A 21,565-nucleotide genomic window follows, 5' to 3' on the forward strand; every position below is an offset into this window, starting at 1 on the left:
CAGCAGGAACGGTGTATTTATGCAGCTGCAGAATTTAGTCCAAATTATACATGTTCTTCTCAAATCACTCAGAACAGGCAAATTATCTACGACAATGGAGTAATTTCTACTGAAAAATTCAAGAAGGGCAGTTGCACGTTTCTGAAAGAAGTTTGATTTGGGGCTTACCTTATTTGTTGTATTTAATTCTATACTATAGCTATTCTATCCTAAATTATAAGTAGTAGCAAAGGCAAAACCAGCTTCTCTGTCTATCCTATGTCTGTACAAATTTCTTGCTTTACAGCACCTTAGTGTCATTTTCTTTCTCCTGTGATCTTTGTAAAGGGCAATGTCAGCAACAAACCTGAACATCCTAATTACAGAGGCAACTGAAATTCATTTAAAAAAGGACTCTGCCCAGTTTTCAAGGAATAGTTGCTAGGCGCAGTAAGGAGAAGCACATTTTCAAGGAAGAGATATAACCTGGAAAGCTTTATTTCCTAGCTGCTGAACATTGACACTCTGGTCCTTGCCATGCTCTGTGAACTCTTACCCTCGGCGACAGTGAGCAGGTTGCCCAAATCCGTGGAAGAGTGGCACTGGGCTGGCTCAGAGCTCTTGACGTTCCCCAGCGGTAAAAATGGGTCGTAATCACTGGACGAGAGATCCGCCAGACTCAGCACGTAATGGCTTTGCTGAGTGTACGTGCTGGAGCCATTCACACAGCAGTGCAGAACCTGCCAGCAGACAAGCACGACACTGAAGCAGTACACTGCAGTACCCGCTTCAACACATTCAATGAGAGGTGACCTGCCATAATTTTTACATTGTGAAAGCCAGGACATACTAAAAAAAACCCAAAACCTATGTCTAAATACAGCATTTTTAAAATAGCATGCTCTGTCAGCACTTATTATGTACTTTAACAGTGCACTTCAGAACTTACTTTGTATTTTAACAGCCCACTTCAAATAATTCAAATACTTCTGCAAAGATTTTTTTCCCTGGCTTGTCGTTTCAAGCATTTTACCTCTCTTCACCATCCTCTGCCTATTCTACATCTCTGATCTTACCATCTTCACATTTCACATTCTTAACTTCTCATCTGTACAACTTCTGCCCACACTGCAAGAATTCAAGATTTTCTACAGCTTGCTAAAAGTGTGGCTGCACCTGACAGGACCTGTGAAAGGCATCTTTAAACAGCTAGACACAATAAATTACATTTATTCCTCACACTCACTCTGTAAATATAGTCCAGTAAAGGAGCTTTAGATGCATGTTGATCTTCAAGAACACCAGCAAACACCGGCTCCAGCAACATTTTCATGGGTAATGCCATACACCAATCCAACAAGCAAAGCAGCAATGAAACTATAAACTAAACAGAAACATGGAACACAGTACTTAGGTACATGCTATTAAAGTCACCCAAACTTACAGGTATGCGTTTGAAAGTTTAGAATATGACTCTGGTCCCACGTGACTTCGTTTAATAGCCATCTTGAACAACACAAAGAAAGAACGGAGACTGCTCTTTTCAGTGACGTACCTTTTTATCTGCTTCCACAGAGGAGTATTCAGCACTTGGCAAAAGAAATGCAATAGTGGCCACAAGGATCTAGATTGAAATAAACAAAATTCCAGAAAGACATTTAACTTCTTTTGCTATAAATGCATGAACTTCATTTGAACAGGGTATGAAAAAGGTTAAATTCTCTCGGGAGCATCTAACTGCCCTTGTATATCAACGTCCAAGTGAAACGAAAAATTTTACTGAGCATCTTGGAAATAAATCACTACAACTGAGAGAAGTACACTGGTCCTAGGACTACAGCAAGTACATCTCCTAATAATAATTGCAGAAGAAAGAAAAAGTTAGTCACAGTCACACTAGCTCAAGTAAGGAATTAAGACAACTTTGCATATGATTTCCATACAAACATTTTAAAGAAATTCACGTACTTCAGTAATTTTTCTGGACAGAGAGGATTCATACTTCTGAAGCTTTTGCCAATAAGAAACCAGCAGCTGAAGAACATCACAGGCTACTTGAGCTACCAGTTTATTAGAAAACTGGAAGAAAATAAAAGATCTTTAAAAGCCAAATAAAATATCCAGGTACACTACAATGCATTCAGCTGTTCTACATTTTAAATTACTTTGCATCCATGCAAACAATAAAAAATGTTAATGCTGCAATATCACGCTGTCAGCATTAGGAAACAGCAGGCTTGACATCATCTATGTAACTTGGTCTGTTGTGGAAAAGGTCTTTAGGTAAGTAATCACATGCTATTTTTGCAAATATTTGGACTTTTGTGTAGGATACCACCTTGGTGACACCGAAGAACCGTGCATATACTCCTCAGCAACTTCACAGGAGCCATAAGGCTCTGAGCTGTGCTCACCGAACACAATGAGCTACTAATGACGTGCAAAGTTTCAGAACTGGGAGACATCTGTTAGAAGATGGCCAATGCCCTATCACAAACGCTATGCAAAAGGTCCTGTGCAGCTGTGTGCTCAGCGGCATCCTGTCAGTGCTTTAAGCAATGGAAAGACAAACCAGGAGATTGTGCTCTGTATAACCAGCAACTGCTTAAAAACAATGGAAATACTTTTTTTACACAATGCTTATTGATTACAGTGTGTCATAGTAGTACCTTCAGTGTCACGCCTATGACATTGATTGCTTCCTTCACTTGGGGATGGTTTGTGCACTGTGTTAGTTCTTCACATATCCACACTCCAAGGCCGCAAATGGCTATGCATCTTTTTAAAAAGAAAGTTTTAGAAGAATATTTAGGAAAAAAAAAAAAGACAGACACAAAGATGTGATCTCTCTTTTCCATTTCTCAGGTTATGCAACAGGTCAACACCTTTATGGCGCAGAGTGACCTTCATCCCAGTAGGGCTAAAGTGAGTAACTCATCCAAACAGGAGCGAACCACAAGGCACAAGTGACAACTCAGCTGTACAGGCACCAAAAAATCAGTAGCAAGAAAGAGCTTCCCATTTTTTCTTTTACTCACTATTTTACCTTGCAGCTTCACTTGGCTCCTCTGTAGCATTCTTCAATAAAATATTTATGAGGTAGCACTAAAATAATAAAATAAATTAGAATAAACATCTTTTGCATACATCCCCTTTATTTAAAGTTGGTTAATTTTGACATAGTTACAAGTGAACTTTAATTATCAGTTTAAAGCATTTTTACTATCTGCCAATTTTATTTTATCAAGGGAGAAATACTTACTGGTTACAACTCAAATATACAGGCCCTTGTGGATAAATCTAATCCATTTAAATTCACGTACAGGCAGCAAGATGGAAATCAATTCACTTTCAGAGTCGACAGGTACTTACTAATGATGAGCGGTGATCACTTGATAATACAAACTACAGTGTTCATGTTCTAAGGAAAGCATGTTTTGAAAAATTCAGTGTATTTTTTAGTACAGAAAAGACACTTGAAATCGAGATTGTTTTAACTCTCCAAGGCCTGATGAGGAAAGCAAGAACAGGGAGCCAAGCATGCTAAGGGTTTTGCATTCCCTCCGGCTGCTCCTTCTCAGGCAGCATGAGGAATTTGGAGATTCCTCCCCAGCTTTACCTAACCTTGTGCAGTGGATTAGTGTGGTGCCTCAAGTTTATCGAAAGCAACAGAGGCTTGTGTGAGGGCAACCCTTTGGACAGGTTTCACTGGCAAGTGATGCTCCAGGTCACCTTCTCGGGTCTTTACAGGATGTTGTGTATACCAAAAATATTGCTGTGAAGGTCATTAAATTACAGAGCTTTCCATCCAGCAAAATAATTCATAACTCAGGGTGTCCCACTGAAATTAATTCTCAGGAAAAAAACCATTCACATAAGATGATGGTTCTGTCCAATAGTGTAATTTTCTTAACATTTTACTATAATACCAATAAGGAAAAAAAAAATCTCCCCTTATGCACAGCTCACATCTCTTACAGGACAAGCTAATATACACAGATACAATGAATTGACACTTTAAATAATACAACCAACATCATTTAATGAATTGACCTGACAGGCATCTGGCTGGAAAACATTGCAGCTGATCATAGCCAGTTCACTCTCCTTGAAAATAAAATGTAATTTGCAGTATCTAAGCTTTGTTAATTTTATGGTGCACGCTAAGCAACGCAATGCTTATCAACTAAGTACGTAAAATGTGTGCAGCTGCGGGGTTTTGAGGAGAAGGAGGGGTTTATTTTTTAAAACCAAAAGAGCACGATAAAATGAAGTGACTATGTAGTAAAAATGTGTTACCTAAGGTTTTACTAATAAAATGTGACTTTACCTTCACATCTGCTGTTCCCGCAATGATATCACCAGCTTCTGAAATGGGCCGCAAGAGGGGGATTTCTTGGTAGATATTTGGAAAGCAAACAAGAGAACCAAGGATGGTGTGAGCTTCCGAACGGGGAACCTAATGAAGGAAAAGTGAACAAAAACATCTTCATAAAATGATGAAAACGGCATTAAGCTATGAGGCAGGTGTCTATCACCATAAATACCAGATGTGCTCTATTTACTATGCAACACTGAAAGTGTCCTGAGGAACGTGTCCCGGTAGCTTTTCCTTTACAACTACAGCAAAAGCAGCAGTAAAGCAGCAACTCAGATACTTATTTGCCTGTGCTTTTTGCTGCTGTGTTGCTCTGCTCTTTTTCTGAGGCCGAGCTTTTCCTCCATCAGGGACCTTGGCCCCTGCTCCTACATGTTTAATACCTCCTCTCTCATTACACAATCCAACTATCAGCAATTCAGTGTCAACAAAAAAAATACAGAACAACCTACAGAAAAGCTGAGTGTGAGTTTTAAGCACTACTACAGCACTACTATTAGCTGATTGTGTGACACAAAGGAGAGCACAATGCACTCGAAATTACTCTATACGTGATCAAAATGTGTAGAGAGATTCCTACTTCAATAAAAATACCAAAAGCAACACAGCATGAGCTATAAATGCATTAACTACTGCTATATAATCTTATGTAATGGTGAAAACACCAAGTTTTATGCTTGTAGGAGAAATGGAAGGTGATGCTGGTTTGGTGTCTTTTTTTCTCCATAGAAAGTTGACTTTTCATTTCTTATTAGCATTTAAAGCTTTCCATCAATGATCAGGCTGATCAGGTTTTTTAAAGAGATGTCTGAAAATTAATGACTTTAAACTCTTTGAGGGACAATGGAAGAAGCGCAGCTAGGCTCACCAGTTCAGTTCTGCTGAAATATGAGAGGGCTGTGTCCCTGCGCAGGGCCACCCGCTCAGCTGCACAAATGTCAAGAGCAGCGGTAAAAGCACTTCCCCAAAACAGCCAGAAAGGTCTCCCATGAACTGGTGCTTCTTGTACAACAAAGCTTTCCTGTTCTTCCCAGGATTGCCAGACCTTTACCCTTATTTTGGCATCCCATCATGGATTTGCTGTTTTACTTATCCTGCACTAATTTAATCATTTAGAGTCACATTTCTATTGGTGTTGATATTTAGTAAGAAATTCTGTATTACCAAAAGAGTTCCATGTTTTCAATATTTGCTCACTGCAAAAAGCTAATGAGATTCTGAAATCCAAGTCCTGCTCTTAGCACACAGGCGTGCTGCAATATTAGCAAGGATATGATTCCTCACACTCTGGCCTTTTGATGAAACACCTTTGCCATACTAGTATGTCACCTTATCCCACAATTTCACACATCAGCTGCCATGGTATCTGCCCAAAGAGCCCCGTTTCACATTGCACTAATGAGTCAACACCTGTTAGAGTGCAGACAACTGAACCTCGTTAGCAAGCGCGCACGCTCTCAGGGGACGGGGTCACTGGGCATTGCCATACTCACCTCCAGCATGTCTGTGCTCAGAACCCTGGCCGCCGCAGTAATGAAGTCTCCTATCAGAATCGTAAAGCCAGGTAAGCCCAGGAAGAAAAACCAAGGTGGGCAGTGCTTTATGACAGTATTTATGATATCCTGAAAAAGAATTTAAAGAGAAATTACCTGTTTGAGAAGAAAGAAAGGAAAAAAAAAGAGCCCAAAACCAAAAGGGAGAGATTGCGAAGATGTAACATTGCAATTGACCAGTTCCACACTAATCAAGGTGATAATTCAGAGGCACTAAGCTCTACATGTAACTGATCATCACATAACAACCACTGCTTTCCGCTGGGGATGCATTAGTAGGACAAGTGCATTCTGTATTTCAGTAATATTTGTACTCTTAAAATCCTGTTAAAAAAAAAAAAACACACAAACAAAAAAACCAAACAACAAACACCCATACCTCTTCATGTCTAAGAATAAAAGAACTGTTCTTTTCCTAAACAAGACCTTGGATTCAAAACATTCAACCTGTTAATCAATTTAAGATGAAGCACTATACCACTCCAAATGTGGTATTTCCTAAAATCCTATTAGTCAAAATTCTGTAGCCATAAAACCATGAGATGACACAAATGCCTGCCGCCTTTGCCCTGAAGGAGCTCAAGGAAGTAACTGACAGCAGGTGGCTTGCTACTGTTAGGCTGCTCGGGCACATATGGGATTTTTTTAGCTGCTCTGGACTAGTGGAGAAATACAGTGATGTGATCATACACAGCCCAGTAACACACATAAATCTATGCTAACTAGATTATTCTAAGTCACTCTTCTTCTAAATAATTAAGATAGCAAATACAGATAAACCTTGGAGGGGGGGGGAAGAGCTTTCGACGAACTTTTGAAGAAACAGAGGGTTTTTTTTAAGAGGTAGCACTATATTTGTAAGAACAGACGACCAACCACAGCTTTTTGAGCTTTAATCCTTCCATGTTTCAACTCTTCACAGTCTCTTCAAATTGGAGCAAAGTTCCTCTGTTTGAGTTAAGATTTCCTTCCTACAGGGTTTCATCAGGTTTAAAATTATGGACAAAATCTATGTAATCCTTACCTGCAACATTATATTTGCTGAAGAATTAAATAAAGCTATTTCTATATTGAGTAGAAAATTATGTTTTGTCTCAATAGAATTTAACAGAAAAATCGCAAAGGAAAATCATTTTCAGTGTACATCTTTTTGATTTTATGATGTGCTAAATAAAGAAGGCTTGAATGAGTCCCAGAATGTGTCTGTATGCTCAATTTCTACATCAGAAATTAACGAGGTCAAACCTACTTTTCTCTAAATGCAGATATGCTTTAACTACAGGAGCACTTTCTCAAAGCACTGCCAAACACCTGGACAGAACCTATTTAGTGTTCCGCAAAGTATTTACAGCACTAACATCCTATGAAGTAACTGTGTTATGTATTTCAAATAAATAATATTAGTTTTTAACATAGTAGCAGATAATGCTTTCACTTTCCTGAATAAGCCAAAATGCCACTCGAGTTAATGTTTAAACTAGTTTTAATCACTTCCTTTGATACATTTTAAAGTCAATATCAGTCAATGCAAACATTCAAAAAGAGAGAGCAGATGGATGCAGCAGCTCATAAAGTGGGTGGTAAACTCACACTCGGAGCAGAACAAAAGACCCACCTTTTCATAATTAAGAGTCTGATTAATGCACCCGGCTCCTCACAACACAGCGCACCTGTAATTACGAACGGAGCCAGGCACTGTGAGGTGTTTGGTCTCTGAATAATTGAGCATCAAACTACAGAGCAGCAGATGGGAGTACACTTCTGTTGACACATGCCACAATAAAAGAACCCGTGCTAACCTGGCCTGAAAGGTAACAGAACGTAGGAAGTACAAAGACCTGCTACAAACAACCGCCTTAACTCCTGTCCTCGCTCCATCGATCCCATCTGTTAAATACCACCATAACCATCATCCAGCTTCGACTCTTCACTCTCAACTATGCTCACTGTATAGAGCATGAAGAAAATTAGGATAAAAACATAACTGTAAACCTGTTACTTTAATACACTAATACCTGTAAGTTTACAGCCCAGCATAACTAACACAACTTTAACAAATGCTGGGACAACACACACGTTCCAAAAAGCTGTAAGAAGGGGGTTGGATGGATCTACTTGCTGTTTATGAGATGTACTACTACTAAAAAAACCCCTTATTTTTCATAGTAAGAAACCTTTGAAATAATTATTTTGAAAAGCTAATGAGACAATCTTCCATTTCTCTTTTTTGTCACGTAGCTTCAAACTGATGGATTCACAGCACAGATCATACACTGCAGTGATACAACACATACAACTCTTAAAAGTTATCAACGTACAAGTGTGTCAGAGCCCAGCCAAAAACATCTCCAGCCAAGCTCCCCACTAGTTTCCACTGCCATTTTTCACCTCTGGCATTTCAGTATAAATCTGTGATAATCTGAGTGACTTCATTTAAATTAATCTGAGTCAGAATACATCCTGATTATATTACTGCTGTTCTACTGGAGCTCACTCCAAACAGAATGGACAGGAAAGAAACCACACCCCAGGAAGGCGCTTACAGGTAAAATTTGACCGTTTTTCTCCCATTTCCCAATTAGCACGCTTTCCTGCACAACCCAGCTAACAATCAAAGCACGATTTCACGCAGTAATTCAGTAGCACTGCAAGCTTATCAGAAGATTTAGGCTTATGAGAAAGTGACCAAGTGAGAACATATGTCCTATCAGTGATATTGCAAAAATCAGGTAATTCAAACACAGGCGAGTTGTTTCCTTCCCTTCAAAGCACTGTTCTATAAATGTAAACTCTGTTCAGCAGCTTACAGTCTAGTAAATGAATCACTTTAATTGAATGCTATGTACACAGTAACTGGAAAAACACAAGCAATAAGAAAAACATATGGTGATGGCAATAGAAATTGGTTTACTCATTCTGTACAGTGTTGTTTCTTTACTTCTTTCATAATTGACCTTTAGAACGATGAATGTGTAAAATAATTTTGGTTTATTATGGCTCCAAACCTTTCAGCAATTACACAAAATGAAAATTTAAAAGGAAGTATTCATTCTGGAAGCATTTCCATTGTTTACATAATTGCACAGCTATAATTTCGTGTTCATGTTGTTAAAGAAAAGTGAAAAAAAAAGGACCATTATGGACTATTTCAATTCAAAATGATGGTCTGCAGTGTTAAAAACGGGGAGGAGGGGAGAGAAGGGGGGCAATCACATGCATGTCCTTCTCAAATGCATTAACCCTATAAATGGCATAATATTTCAGTATAGGTTCATCTAGTAATCCCAATAATAAGGTTATAAACATCCACTAAGTGAAAAAGATTTATGCAAGTTCACTGAAATGTCAATTACAAAAATATTCTTTACCTAATTTTTGTTCAAGCTTTTGCAGATTACAGGTGTAACCAAATAGCCTGCCATCTGCCTTCATCACATTTCCAATTGTCCCTCAACAGGAACAACATGGATTTTTCACTTAAAGTTCACTCTGTTCTTCACCAAGAGACACCTCACTGGGGGCTGAATTTACAGCACGGGAAAGATTATTAATTTACACAAGACTTAAGTGGTAAATCCTTAATTTTCCTTTTTTATTTTAAAGGAACAAATGCTTCGATTTACTTATTTCAAGTTTTCCTAGCTATCGTTACATTTTAGGTAAGAGTTAATGTGTCAAAAATTAAGTTCTAATAAAAATTTATTAAGTATTTTGACACCCTCAGAAAGCAAAGGATTAGCTTGTCAGAAAAATCCATTTCAATCTGTCATTTAAGTCTAACCTCCAAAAAAGTCATATTTACTAAAGCATCTCGTGACCGGAATGCAAGAGGGAGAGATATTAAAAACCAGAATGGCACTAATTTATAAAACACGAATAAGGTTATTCGCAAGTGCCTAAGAGGCCAGATTACTGCACAAGTCACCTGCTGGTCGCTGCTCCGTCCCCTCCACAGTACACTAGGAAGCTTTCTTTTCAAGTCACATTAATAACAAACCCCCACCCCAGAGCCCCTGTGCTGACAGACAGGTGCTCAGGTGCCCCATCAACAGAGATCAGACACACACAGGAAGCAACCAGAATTTGTAAAGTTTCTCCCCGTTTAGAGTATGTTGGATATTTTCACAGCCTAGGAGACCATTGTGATCAAGGGCACACTTCAAACTGGAAGAAACATTTCAAGTTGATGCAGACTGGGAGGGAAATATCTGAATACCCACTTGCTAGAGGTCCAGCAGTACGGGTCCCAAGAACACAGGTACTAGTCCATGGCACTGCTTGAAATGTCAACAGGACTTTGTGTCACCATACGGCTTTCTCCCAAACGCCTGTGCCAAGACCTCTTTGAAGTCTGGGACTGTAAGGAACCACAGTGGCAGCGCTGAAGCCCCTGCAGAGCCGGAGGTCAACTGCTCAGAGGGAAGGTGGTTTCAGGGAAGGGACGGTGAGCACAGCTCTGAGAGGAGAGGTGAAGGAGCTCCCTGGGGTGCACAGCCGGAAGGCAGCATCTCCACCCCAGGTGGCAATTAGTAGCACTTCACATTTTTCCCTTTCACCTGCGTGCTCTATCAGTTTTCAAGATGGAGGAACAGATGCAGAGGAGAAGGGATTGTTTTGCACATTTAGAACATCCCCAAAAAATGGCAAATACATTAAACCTTGATTTGCTTAAAATAGTCACTTTCAGAGTTTATCATGTAACCTTGCTTAAAACATAAAAGATAACAACGAAGCAAGAAGCTGAAGTAAGACACGTCTGAAGCAGAGAACAAGTGCACAGAGAGGGGAAAGGACGGATCCTGAAGACACAGCCCAGCTGAAACAAGCAGAGGGAAAAATAGAGAGCTAAGGATAACAGGTGATGAAACAGCATTGCATTGCAGGGGCATGTTAAAAAAGAAACTTACTTCAGGAGATCCCAAAGCTACCGTGATGACTGAAGAGGTGGAAGAAAAGGTGTGAGCAAAATTGCAGGAAGAGGGATGTTGCCTCTATTTCAAAAACTCTATTTCTACTCTGGACAGAGCTCAGAAAATCCTCACAAAGGAGCTTACAAACAGCAGGCACTCCAGCAAGGTACTGCTGGGAACACAGAAGAAACTGACAGAACACCAAGTATGAAACAGAAATTTGGGTGGGATGGAAGCAATTTAGAAAGAGCAAAAGTATTGTAAAAAAAAAAAAAAAAAAAAGAACAAACAAAACTACCAATGCACAGCTCCTACAACCAGCATCACCTGGTTGTCCCTTTCTTCCAGTCAATCCTAGCAGCTGTTTTCTCTTGCACTTCCAATTTATCCTACTATGAGTGAGCAGAGGGGTATGCAGCACTTCCTGGGAGACCTCGGCATTTGTATTTTTGTCTCTACTGGAAACATGCTGTCTATCAATAGCATGTTATAGCCTTAATAGACTAAATTACGATTATTTTTCCTTTAAAAGGCAGTCTGGAAAGGAATCTGAAATGCATTATGGTTTCTGAAATGCTGTACAACTGAGCGTCCTCATGTGCAACACTATCAGGCAGAAACCTGGGCAAGAAGTACTTATTCCACAGCATACAGAGTAAAGCTGCTCATTTATTGTACCTCCAGAAGGCAGTGCTCTACCCGGCTAACACATATCCCAGTGAGCAGCACTAAAGGCTGAGCAGTCTAGAAGCTGTACAACACTCCTCACGGTTGAATAAGAACTTAACAGAAAGATATAAAAACTCACAAGTACTGTTGTTTGTTTTTTTTTTTAAACTTCAGATCAATGTTAATGCAAGTAGGTAATTAATACGGCTTCTCTGGAACCAGTCTACTAAAAAATGCTTCGTATGATAAATTACCCACAGGCAGTGTTTCTACATCAGCTTGCTACATAAATGGTGTAGCTTCCTTTCCATAATTAGCAACAGTATATTTTAAACAAATCAAGAGGCTTATAGGTAAGCATAACATACATTAGTATATCACCATCTTTAGTGACAGAGTATTTCATCTAAGTCATCCTTTTACTACTAAAAGGAATTGAGCCAAAACTATAGCTGTTAACTTCTCACAGCTGGGCTGTGTTCTGCAGGCAGTCCAGCCTGCATGTGCTGAAATTTAATCACCAAGGACATCTGTCAACTCATTTGGATTTCAGCTTTTTTGTTCTCCTTCCATATTTAAAGTTTGTTCTGCCCCTAACATCACTAGACTAAAAAAAAAAGCCATCAGCAGAGTGTCTTTCCTTGTCTATTAGTTGTCCTTTCTGCAGAGCACTCCTGAAGTCTATACTTTTTATTACATTCCTTACTATCTTCTCATATATATAAGCACTCTATTCCAAAGATACTCTGGCAAGCCAGTATAACTGTACATTTATTAAACTTACTCGTTAAAGCTCGCTTCAAAAAGCAGGAATATCACAAGCCTGCTAGCTCACTTTTCAGATAACCTCTGACTACTGGGCAAAACCTCGGTGGCATGTGTTGTCAATGGGTTTCACCAAGCACATTAAGGGATGCTAAGGCCCTGGGAGTAGGGTCAGACTTTCTGAAAAAAAGACACTAAATAGCTGGTGGTTTGAAACTTGAAAAATATTGAAACCCTGCCTTTTACTTTATTGAAAAGCTGCATTCTTTTACCAGGTAACTACAGGTAAGCACCTAATTTGCACTGCATTCTCTTCTCAAACTAGGAGTGCAAGTTTAGACAGAAATAAGACAGTGTCACAAAAATCCACAGAAGTCTTAGGAGAAAAACACCAGTAACCTAAAAGGATTATTTAAGTACCAAAAGTACCAGAATTGAGGAATCAATAGTAGCTTTTCTGAGGAAGCTGAATAGTGTTAGTGGTATTTTGGAATCCTGTTTTGGTACTTTTGTTCTTCAGCAAAAACAAGGAAGTTAGGAAGCAAGGAGATGCTTACGTACCTTTCCAAATCCATGAAGCCAAAATTACTGCTACAGTAAACAACCAGTAGCAACAATAAAATACATTTCCTTTCCTGGTTCAGGTATTTGTAAAATTTGTGCATTGCAGTATTAGGCTTTGGTTTAATTTTAAAAGCTGTATTTATTGTCCAAATCAAAAGACACGTATAGTTGCAATCACTGGAACAGGGCTTTTTCAACAGCATCTCACCTAGCAGCATAAGGCAGCTATTCCCACCCAAACTGCAATCACACCCCAAGAACATGTCATGATTTTCCACAATCTAGATGAGAAACTGGAGCAACCATAGGTGAAATATCTCCACTAGCCCACGATGCGGCAGTGAACATCCAAATCCACTTTCCTTTACACTAGAGCTCAAGGACAAGAGGTGGTGAGCCTCAGTGAACTCCATTCATAAAATACTGTACAAAATATCTGGGCTCACTACAGCTTCAGAAAAATGCCCCCTGACTTGAGCGGTACAGGAGGAGAATCATCATCTCGCAGTCACTTGCGCCGTGACCTCAGGCCCCTGGGCAGGGTGGAACTAATCACACCACCAGACTGCGACTCGCCTCATCATGGTGTTTGTGCAATGACTTCTCCCACCTGAAAAGGTGATGCAACTGTTGCAGAGAATTGTTCACTTCATACAAAGACGTTTGTTCTCAGACACTTCCACATGGACAAATTAGATGCATCTCATTACCTCGCTATCTCCTTTCTCACCTGCTAAGCTAATTGCTACATCTTGAACTCAGAGGGCCATGGGAGCTTTTTATAACGTATACCCGTATGTTGCTCTTTTATATAGCCCACGAGAAAAGTCTGCAAAGTTAGGCTGCACTTCCTTGGAATAATATTGTATTAATTTATAACCATATTCAAAAATTCATTACTTTGTTTTTCTATCAACACCAAAATCTACATAATATAGCAGAAATTTTCTATACTCATATGCTTCAGAGAAGTGGAAAGAGAAATATATTTCAAAAACAATAATTTCTGATGCTAATTAAAATATTGATAATCAAATTCAGGTCAAAGAGGTTTCTGACTGTAATTTTTTAAATTATGTATCCACCTAAAAAGCTGTTCTAAAGCAGCCAATACAATTCCCTGGAGTTGGCCTACCTGTCTGTTGCTTTCCCCCATGAATTTAAAAGTTCCACTAGTCATACATACAGAAGGAAAATTCCTGCATGAGAACCACCCCTCCTTTCCCCTGTTAATGTTCCCTAAGAGTAAGAAATTTACGCTCATGCTTAGCAAACAAAAAAAACTGTGCTAAAAAAATTGCACCAAAGTTCATTTTGGTATGCAATAACTTGAATTGTAGAAACCATGCTTTGCAGTATCAGAGGAGGCACTTCTGCCTCATACAGTGCACTCCTGCATTCTAGTTACCCTCGGAATGCAAATTGTCTGACTAGTCTCAGCACCCACCAAGCAGGTTGGCAATACAGAAACAGGTGTAAGGATCATACTTCATATCGATATGGTGCACAAGAATCCACGTGCCGTAGGTTAACACCTCAATCAGTTTCAGAGTTAAGGAAGGCAAAACTGTAAGGACAGTAACAAAAGAGAAAAACTTGTGGTCAACTGTGCCACCAAGAGGCAAAAAAAGCAAAACCAAGAGAGGCAAGGAAGAACAAAAGAGCAGCATCAGCGTGCAAAATATCTGAGAAGCACTGGCACGATGTGCAATGCCGGGTCTGCCTTTGTTACACAGTCTTCACTTCTTCATGTTCTTTAACGTCTGGTTTGTTACTCTGCACAAGGACTGAAATGCCATGTGCAACAAAGCAAGAGGCTTAAAATCTGTGGAACTGTTATTAACACCAAAATGCAATAAACAGGGTGAGAAACAGTTCAACGACAACAAATCCCACGTTTCAAAAACCTCCCGCTTTCTGTGCGGGAATCGGTTCTCCAGGACAGAGTCAGATTTCAAGAAAGAGAGCACTCCTTACCTTAGAAAAATGGAACTGTCAACCATTGAACACCTCTGAAAATCTGGCCTTTTCATGGAAATGTGTAGATGAGAACAACTCAAGTCTTAAAATCACTGACCTTTTCCATTCCTATGGCCCTGTGTTGACAGTGGCTGATATATTGATTTAAGGGTGTTTATTTTTTCAGATATAAAAGTGTTTTGTTTTTTTTAATCTGGTCTATATAAGGCTTTAAAGTTTCTTGAGTTGTTTTATGTGAGAGGATCTAATGCTGTGTGATTTTTAAAATTCAGGGAGTCTGATCATAGTGGGCATTATCAGTCTTTTTTTGCAGGGGAATGAATTTACTCTGTACACCAAGCAGCGTTAAACTGTATGAAATCTGAATGGCATCTGTGAAATGAAAGAGTAACGAGCTCTTCATTACTCTCAGGTAACACACAGAGTAGCACGAAGGAGAGTTCCCACTGCACTTTTTGTGCTTTACAAATGGCAGATGCTAATGGTTTTTCATAAGTTTCACCAGCAGCCAGGACTCTCAGGTTTTTCCAGAAGAAAACCCTTTCCTTTCTGTTCTTTTTTTCTGCATTATCTATTTAAAGGGAAGATTTTCCAAATGCTCTAACTTTTCAGAAGGGGAACTGAGATTCAGGGAACAAGAGCCTGTATCAATTCACTATTTCTCCCTTTCATCTCAGAAATAACCAAGCCTGTGCAAGACTCTTCCTGCTGGTTCACTGAAGGCACCAGAAGTAACTCAGAAGCAGCAGAAGGGACCAACCACTGCAGGCTTTACGAAGGGGTCCGGGTGCCCTCTGCTGGCACCCACAGCACAGCTCTAGCCATTGCTGCTATTGGACTGCTTCTCTTAAGGAAGAAAACTCACTCATACAGCTACAAAAAACGTGGAAATGTTTTTAGGCAGTCTCTATTTTGTTTTTGCAATTTTCTAGTAGGTAAAGCTTGTACCTGGTCTTCACTTGTTAAGCCAAGGTGCATCACAAAATAAAAATGAACCAGGAAATCAGAATTCGGGAGAACATCTTGACGCCTAGTCATCATAGCGCAGAGCAGCCTGTATGCCTGAAGTTTGCCTTCCTTATATTCATTCGGCAGGGTGGTTGCCTGAAAAGAGCAAAAACCTTGTATTACTACTTTTTTTTTCTAGAAGCCAGCTAACGCAAAACTGTATCTTCAGCAGATTTTCCATCAAGCAAGTCTGTTCCATGTATTTATTAAAATAGATTTGAGCCCAAATAGCCTTTGGAAGGTATTCACCTTTTTAGCCAGCAGTGATTGTAAAAATGAAAAATAATGCAACTAAACATACACAAATTCAGCATTGATATAGAAGAAAACACTAATGTGTGAAAATTTTAGAAATAACTTACCTTGAACAACCATGATGCAAATATTCTGAGAGGGGGAATTAAGACTGGAGGAGAGGGAGTAGACTGGTTGTCCACACTTATGGCAAGGTTGTCCCGTATCTAATGTTTTTAAAAGAAGAGAGTTAATAAAACTGATAGCTTACTTTATTAACGCTCTCTATCTCATATTATTACTTTTTAATTTTATTTCATTTACGTTAGATGCACTACACCCTGTGCTATACAGAGTTCCTACTTAAGCCAAAACTATCAGGAAAGCTTGTTCTATAGTGCTTCCCCACAGCCTAAGCAAGTATTACCATTTTAGGGGATACCATGAGTTTTCACACTGAATAACAACGTTTGGAGTATTCGATTCTATAACTCTATCTTCTTTGCTACTGTTTCCTCACCCTATCTAAATTAACTCATCTAAATCCTCTTGTCATTGAACAGGAACATCCTCTATTGGCGATACCTACTAGAAATCAAATAAGATTATCTTTATGACAGAAGCCTCCAAATCTTATGCTTATGTGCCAGATGCTAATACTAAATCAAATTTAATAATAATTTTTACAATAAAAGAAAGATCATTATCATTAGATGTAAGCATCATATACAATACCTTTGCAAGCTTATACCACAGCTCATAAAGATACCCAAAAACTTTGGCATGGATTTTAGGTGACTGTATATTGTTCACATCTCCAAGAATTCCCAAGATTCTCCTCCATAACACAGCAGCAGAGTCAGGATGCCAACCAATAAGGCTTCCACCAGCAATTATACTGCAGTCATCAGCAAGGAATTCACTACTGTCTGTAAATTTAAAGAAGTTCAATTTCCGTGAATTAGAAATGCAGCGTACAGTATAAATTTGGTCAATAAAATAGAAACATGACTCCTAACTGTCTTCCATCTCCAAAGTATTGTCTCCCATTAAATCATCTCTCTTCTTCATTGCTCAAGCTAACATATGAGTCAAAGAAAAAAACAGCAGAAAATGTAGGCTAAGGAAAGGGCTTCCACAGAGATGACACAGCTGTAAATCGGTTTTACATCAGGCAGACTGCCCCACTCAAGGGTTGGGTTTTTTTTAGCAGGGAGGCAAATGCAGTTAAATGGAACATTCATGTACCCCAAGAGGTTTATTCAATCATCAACTGGCTTTTACAGGTAATATTTCTATTGCTAGGAGTCCTTTCTCTTTTAAGATCACACGGTATAAAATGATCTGGAGATGGAACTGAACAAAGGAACTAAAAAGTATGCAGTACTAGTGATGAAGAATACTCTCAGGTATTATCATTTTATTCAGAAGCAGTCCCTGAGACAGCAGTATGCAAACTGAGAAGGAAAGCAGGGTTTTGGGAAGACTGTCAGGATATTGGAATTAACATGCTTAAAGAGTAAAAGAAAAATTCCATATTGAAGTGCAAATTTTAATGACAAGAGCTGTTACATTATCTTCTATCAGACCAAGGAAAGCAGTGCAGCAACCTGTCTGCTGGCAGAATCAGAACTATGGTCCAGCATGGCACCCTGAAGTGCTCGGGAGACAATGTTTCAAGGAAAGTTGCAGGAAACCTCTACACAGGCAGAGGGGAATAACTTGTGTCCTCCCAGAACCCCCAGAAGGGTAGCAAAATAAAACCCATTTTAGATGTTTTTATGTCTGCTTGAATTTATTTTTAAAAAAAGCTTTTGATATTATTTTTTTGCTTTTTGCTATTTTTTTGGTGTTGCACTATGAATTCCCAAAGTTTTAAAACATGTGCTATATATTAAGCACATTAGAATGATCTTCAACAGATCTACCATCAGGGAAATTGCATCTACGCTGTTCAGTGGTGGCGTCACAGCGTTTTTTTGCCTTACACCATAGAGGCTGCTACAGCAAAACAAAGTTTTGTAAGCTGGGTGAGAACCAGAACTGCAGTAAGGGCACAGTGGCTCTGTTGAGCAACTACACCTTTGTTGCCCCATTTCTCTTTTTAGTCTTTGTTACCTTTCAGGTTCTTTTATATAATTGATTCTCTTTGTACACACCAAGGAGCAATGTCTTGTATCACAGACACAAAGAAAGCAATGAATTTATCATTCATAATAAACGTTGCCACGTGCTGTATTACATGCCACCTTTTGTACAATGGCAGGCTGAACTGTCCAACTAGGTGTGCTCGTTCATTAAATAAGAGATATGTCCAAGAAAAAGTGAATATGAAGAAAAACTTCCTTGAAACTATGTCTCTGTTAGCAAAAACAGCCTATAAGATAGTTTCCTATGTTACTGCATTAACTTACTGAACTAACATCTCTGACTCACATGATTAAATGGGAAGCTACCTTCGCTAATTGCAAAGAATCAAAATATTTCATTAAATAATCACGAGTGTTAAAGATACTATAAATAAAATGAACAGGTAAAGGACTTCTACTTCCAGATTAACTCTTCTGAGAATGACACTGATCACATCCTACTGGAGTATAGGCACTGTGTATGTTCAAGTATAAATAAGGTGGGTAACAGGATTAAGATGAGATAAATTATCAGGAATTAATCATTTCCTATCAGTCAAAATACATAGTACAGAATTTCTTTAGACCATTATGGTATGAAATAAAACCTATTAACTTACAATATGAATTAAATTAATTTATTTTACTTGAACGCTGTGGCAGGCTAAGAGAGCATGTCAGCTGATTAGTAGTAATTTGACACAGTAAGTAACCCAATTATTCTCAACTGTGTGATCATTTTCTGGATCACAATTTACTGGCACCTATGCCAGCTTCAATCTGATTACCCAAATTCCTTAAACTCTAGGCATTCAAATCTCATTTTTAGATGAACACTATGACCAAAACTTGGTGATATGCGCCAAACAAAACATATAAACTTAACCATATAAACTCCTTTTGAGATAAAAATCTAAACTAGTAAATCCGTGGTCTGGACTACAGTACCTGTTAAATTTGCAGTATCTGAAGGACTAAGCTGAAGCCAGCGAGGTGCATCAGGATCCATACAAACATCTACTGATGCATTAACTTCATGGTCTTCTTCAGAAGCTTGCCAGGGGATAAGTGCAATTTCTACTTCATTACTATAGCCGATGGATGTGTCACTGCTAACGCTTTCACCTAGAGCAAGAAGGGGATGAATGAAGATCACAAACCCTGTTTTTAAAGACTACATTAGCAAAGCATGATGAGAAAGCCACCTAATGTATCTGTAAACAAGACAAAATTATGACACTGATTTCAACTGCTACACTTGAAAAAAAATACTGTATTTCTTGGAACTCACTTTTTTCTCTCTCTCTATAATTTCCAAGTGATTGCTGCAAGTCTGCTTTCAAATCTAATTCAGCTGTACTACTGCTTCTTCGTACTAGTACCTTCAGAGAAAAAAAAATAATCTCAGCTTATTACAGTTTTAAGAACGACATCATAGTTTAGCTGACCCAAGATGCACACACAGTTATTAGAAATTAATTACAACTCAGTCAAGATATTTTCATGAATATTTAGACTACCCAAATATCTTTAAATGTCTTAAGGAAACCTATATGAAGTTGAACAGGTTCACATGGTACATTAGCAGGTTGTGCAGTCAAACCCCAGCTTCCACTTGCAGAAAGGGTGAAAGTGCAATGCTGGTAGCAGCCCAGCAGCATATGCGTGTGAATATTTTATAACACATGCTACTAAAACAGAATGGGGACCCAGGTTAATTTTTAATTCCCCCAACTACTGAGCTTACTTCCCTCCCTCTCCCCTCCCCTCCACCATGCAGAGCAGACTAGGTTTTCCTTCCTTCTTGAGGCACTTTGTTATTCCTGAAGCAACTAACGAAAGCACTGTGCAGAAAACATCTCGTCTCTCCTTTCCAGAGCTAACTGTTAGTGGTACTTTAAGTCTGGAAGTAGGGGAGAGCCGAGGTCCAAAGACCAGATTCAGCCTGAACTCCTCCATGCTGCATTGCATTATACTCCCACAAAAATGATCAGCCTCCATCATTTATTATTTCTACTGTTTATTCAAAAGCAGCATTAAAAATTGATGAAGCTTGCAGGTCCTAATGTTAACTTACACAAACATCTGCAACACCTAGCTGGTGACACCAACTGTGCTGAAGGAAAGCATTTTTCCCCATACTTTAAATCATCAAACATTTATTCCAGTGTACTGGAGCTCTATAATAGCCATGAATTATTTATATTTTAAAAGTTATGAACTTCTTGTTTACATTTAATATTTAAAAAGCACAAAAGTCTTGCGCAAGACTAGAATATGGCCAATTATATAAAACTGCATAAGCAACTGACAAGATGAGGAGACACAGAATGATCCTACCAGTTAGCATAATGAACAGCTACAGCTCAATCCGAGATTCTGTACTACCGATGTGATCAGTGATTTTTCACACTTTCAGTTGCTGGAGTTTCTAACTACTAAAAGGCATCTGATTAGAAAGAAAACATTGTTAGAAGCTCATCAATGATCACTTTTTATTTTGCCTTACTTGCTCAGCTTCATGTTCCTTCTTTGTACATCCCTTATTTTCCTGAACTGATTTGGAGTCTGAAGAAGTTAAATTATGAGAACTTCCAGCCTTTTTACCTAGAAATTTTAGAAAGTAAACAAGAAATACAGACCTTTAAGGGATCAAAGTACATAGCAAATCAGATTAAAATTTCAGGTATGTTTACATATACGCTTCGTATATTTAAAGCTAAGTGAAGTAATACAATATTAAAACAGAATACAAGATGTTTTGAAAAATCCTTCATAAATATACTTACATAAGAGGAATAGAAGCAGAACTGTTAGCTTGAATAAACAAAATTTAAATGTAAGCCAGATAAAAAAAAGGTTTAAGAGTTACATGCAAAATGCATACATTCAAAGGTTTAATTTTTAATTGCCCTGCTTTATAAATGGTCATGTCCTGCATCTGTGGTCTGTAACTTCCTAAAAAGAGTTCTTTCAACAAGATACCCACAATATATTTACTAAGAAAATGAGATAAAAACCATTGCAGAACCAAGCTGGAAACCAAAGTAGATAAGAGCAGCATTTATGAGGCTGAACAAGTCTCAACACTTTTTCTTCAGAAGTATTTTATTCTGTATTTTATCAAAATTACCTTGAACAAAATCAGATTGAAACTGATCTGTAATATCTGAAGTGCTGCTGCTTCGAGTTAGCTGCTGTTCTTGGTCTGCAAATAGGCCCGTAGCTTCTGTTCCTGTTGGATTTTCCAGCTGTAGAGATTCTTCAACTTCTGTTGATTTAATTAAAACACAAAATATTTGCACACCCTCAGAATTATATACCCATGTGAATTCCTTACCTAAGAAAGCTATCTGAAATTTTTACCCACGCAAGCATTTGAAACTCTCAAGTTAC

General features: G+C 38.6%; 1 protein-coding gene across 1 annotated transcript in view; it reads right to left on the reverse strand.

Moving 5' to 3' along the window:
- Positions 1-21,565, reverse strand: part of RALGAPA2 (Ral GTPase activating protein, alpha subunit 2 (catalytic)) — a gene marked incomplete at its 5' end in the record, with an annotated part of 70,978 nt that overhangs the window by 16,408 nt on the left and 33,005 nt on the right. The window contains 15 exon segments of the mRNA XM_010080915.1: positions 536-719; positions 1,226-1,363; positions 1,535-1,603; positions 1,948-2,058; positions 2,649-2,757; positions 3,026-3,084; positions 4,310-4,438; positions 5,851-5,979; positions 15,747-15,902; positions 16,169-16,267; positions 16,776-16,969; positions 19,118-19,294; positions 19,461-19,551; positions 20,679-20,776; positions 21,303-21,440. Coding sequence (XP_010079217.1) covers positions 536-719; positions 1,226-1,363; positions 1,535-1,603; positions 1,948-2,058; positions 2,649-2,757; positions 3,026-3,084; positions 4,310-4,438; positions 5,851-5,979; positions 15,747-15,902; positions 16,169-16,267; positions 16,776-16,969; positions 19,118-19,294; positions 19,461-19,551; positions 20,679-20,776; positions 21,303-21,440 — 1,881 coding nt within the window.

This window comes from Pterocles gutturalis, unplaced genomic scaffold (assembly GCF_000699245.1).
Source record: "Pterocles gutturalis isolate BGI_N339 unplaced genomic scaffold, ASM69924v1 scaffold48784, whole genome shotgun sequence".
In the NCBI taxonomy this organism is placed as follows: domain Eukaryota; kingdom Metazoa; phylum Chordata; class Aves; order Pterocliformes; family Pteroclidae; genus Pterocles; species Pterocles gutturalis.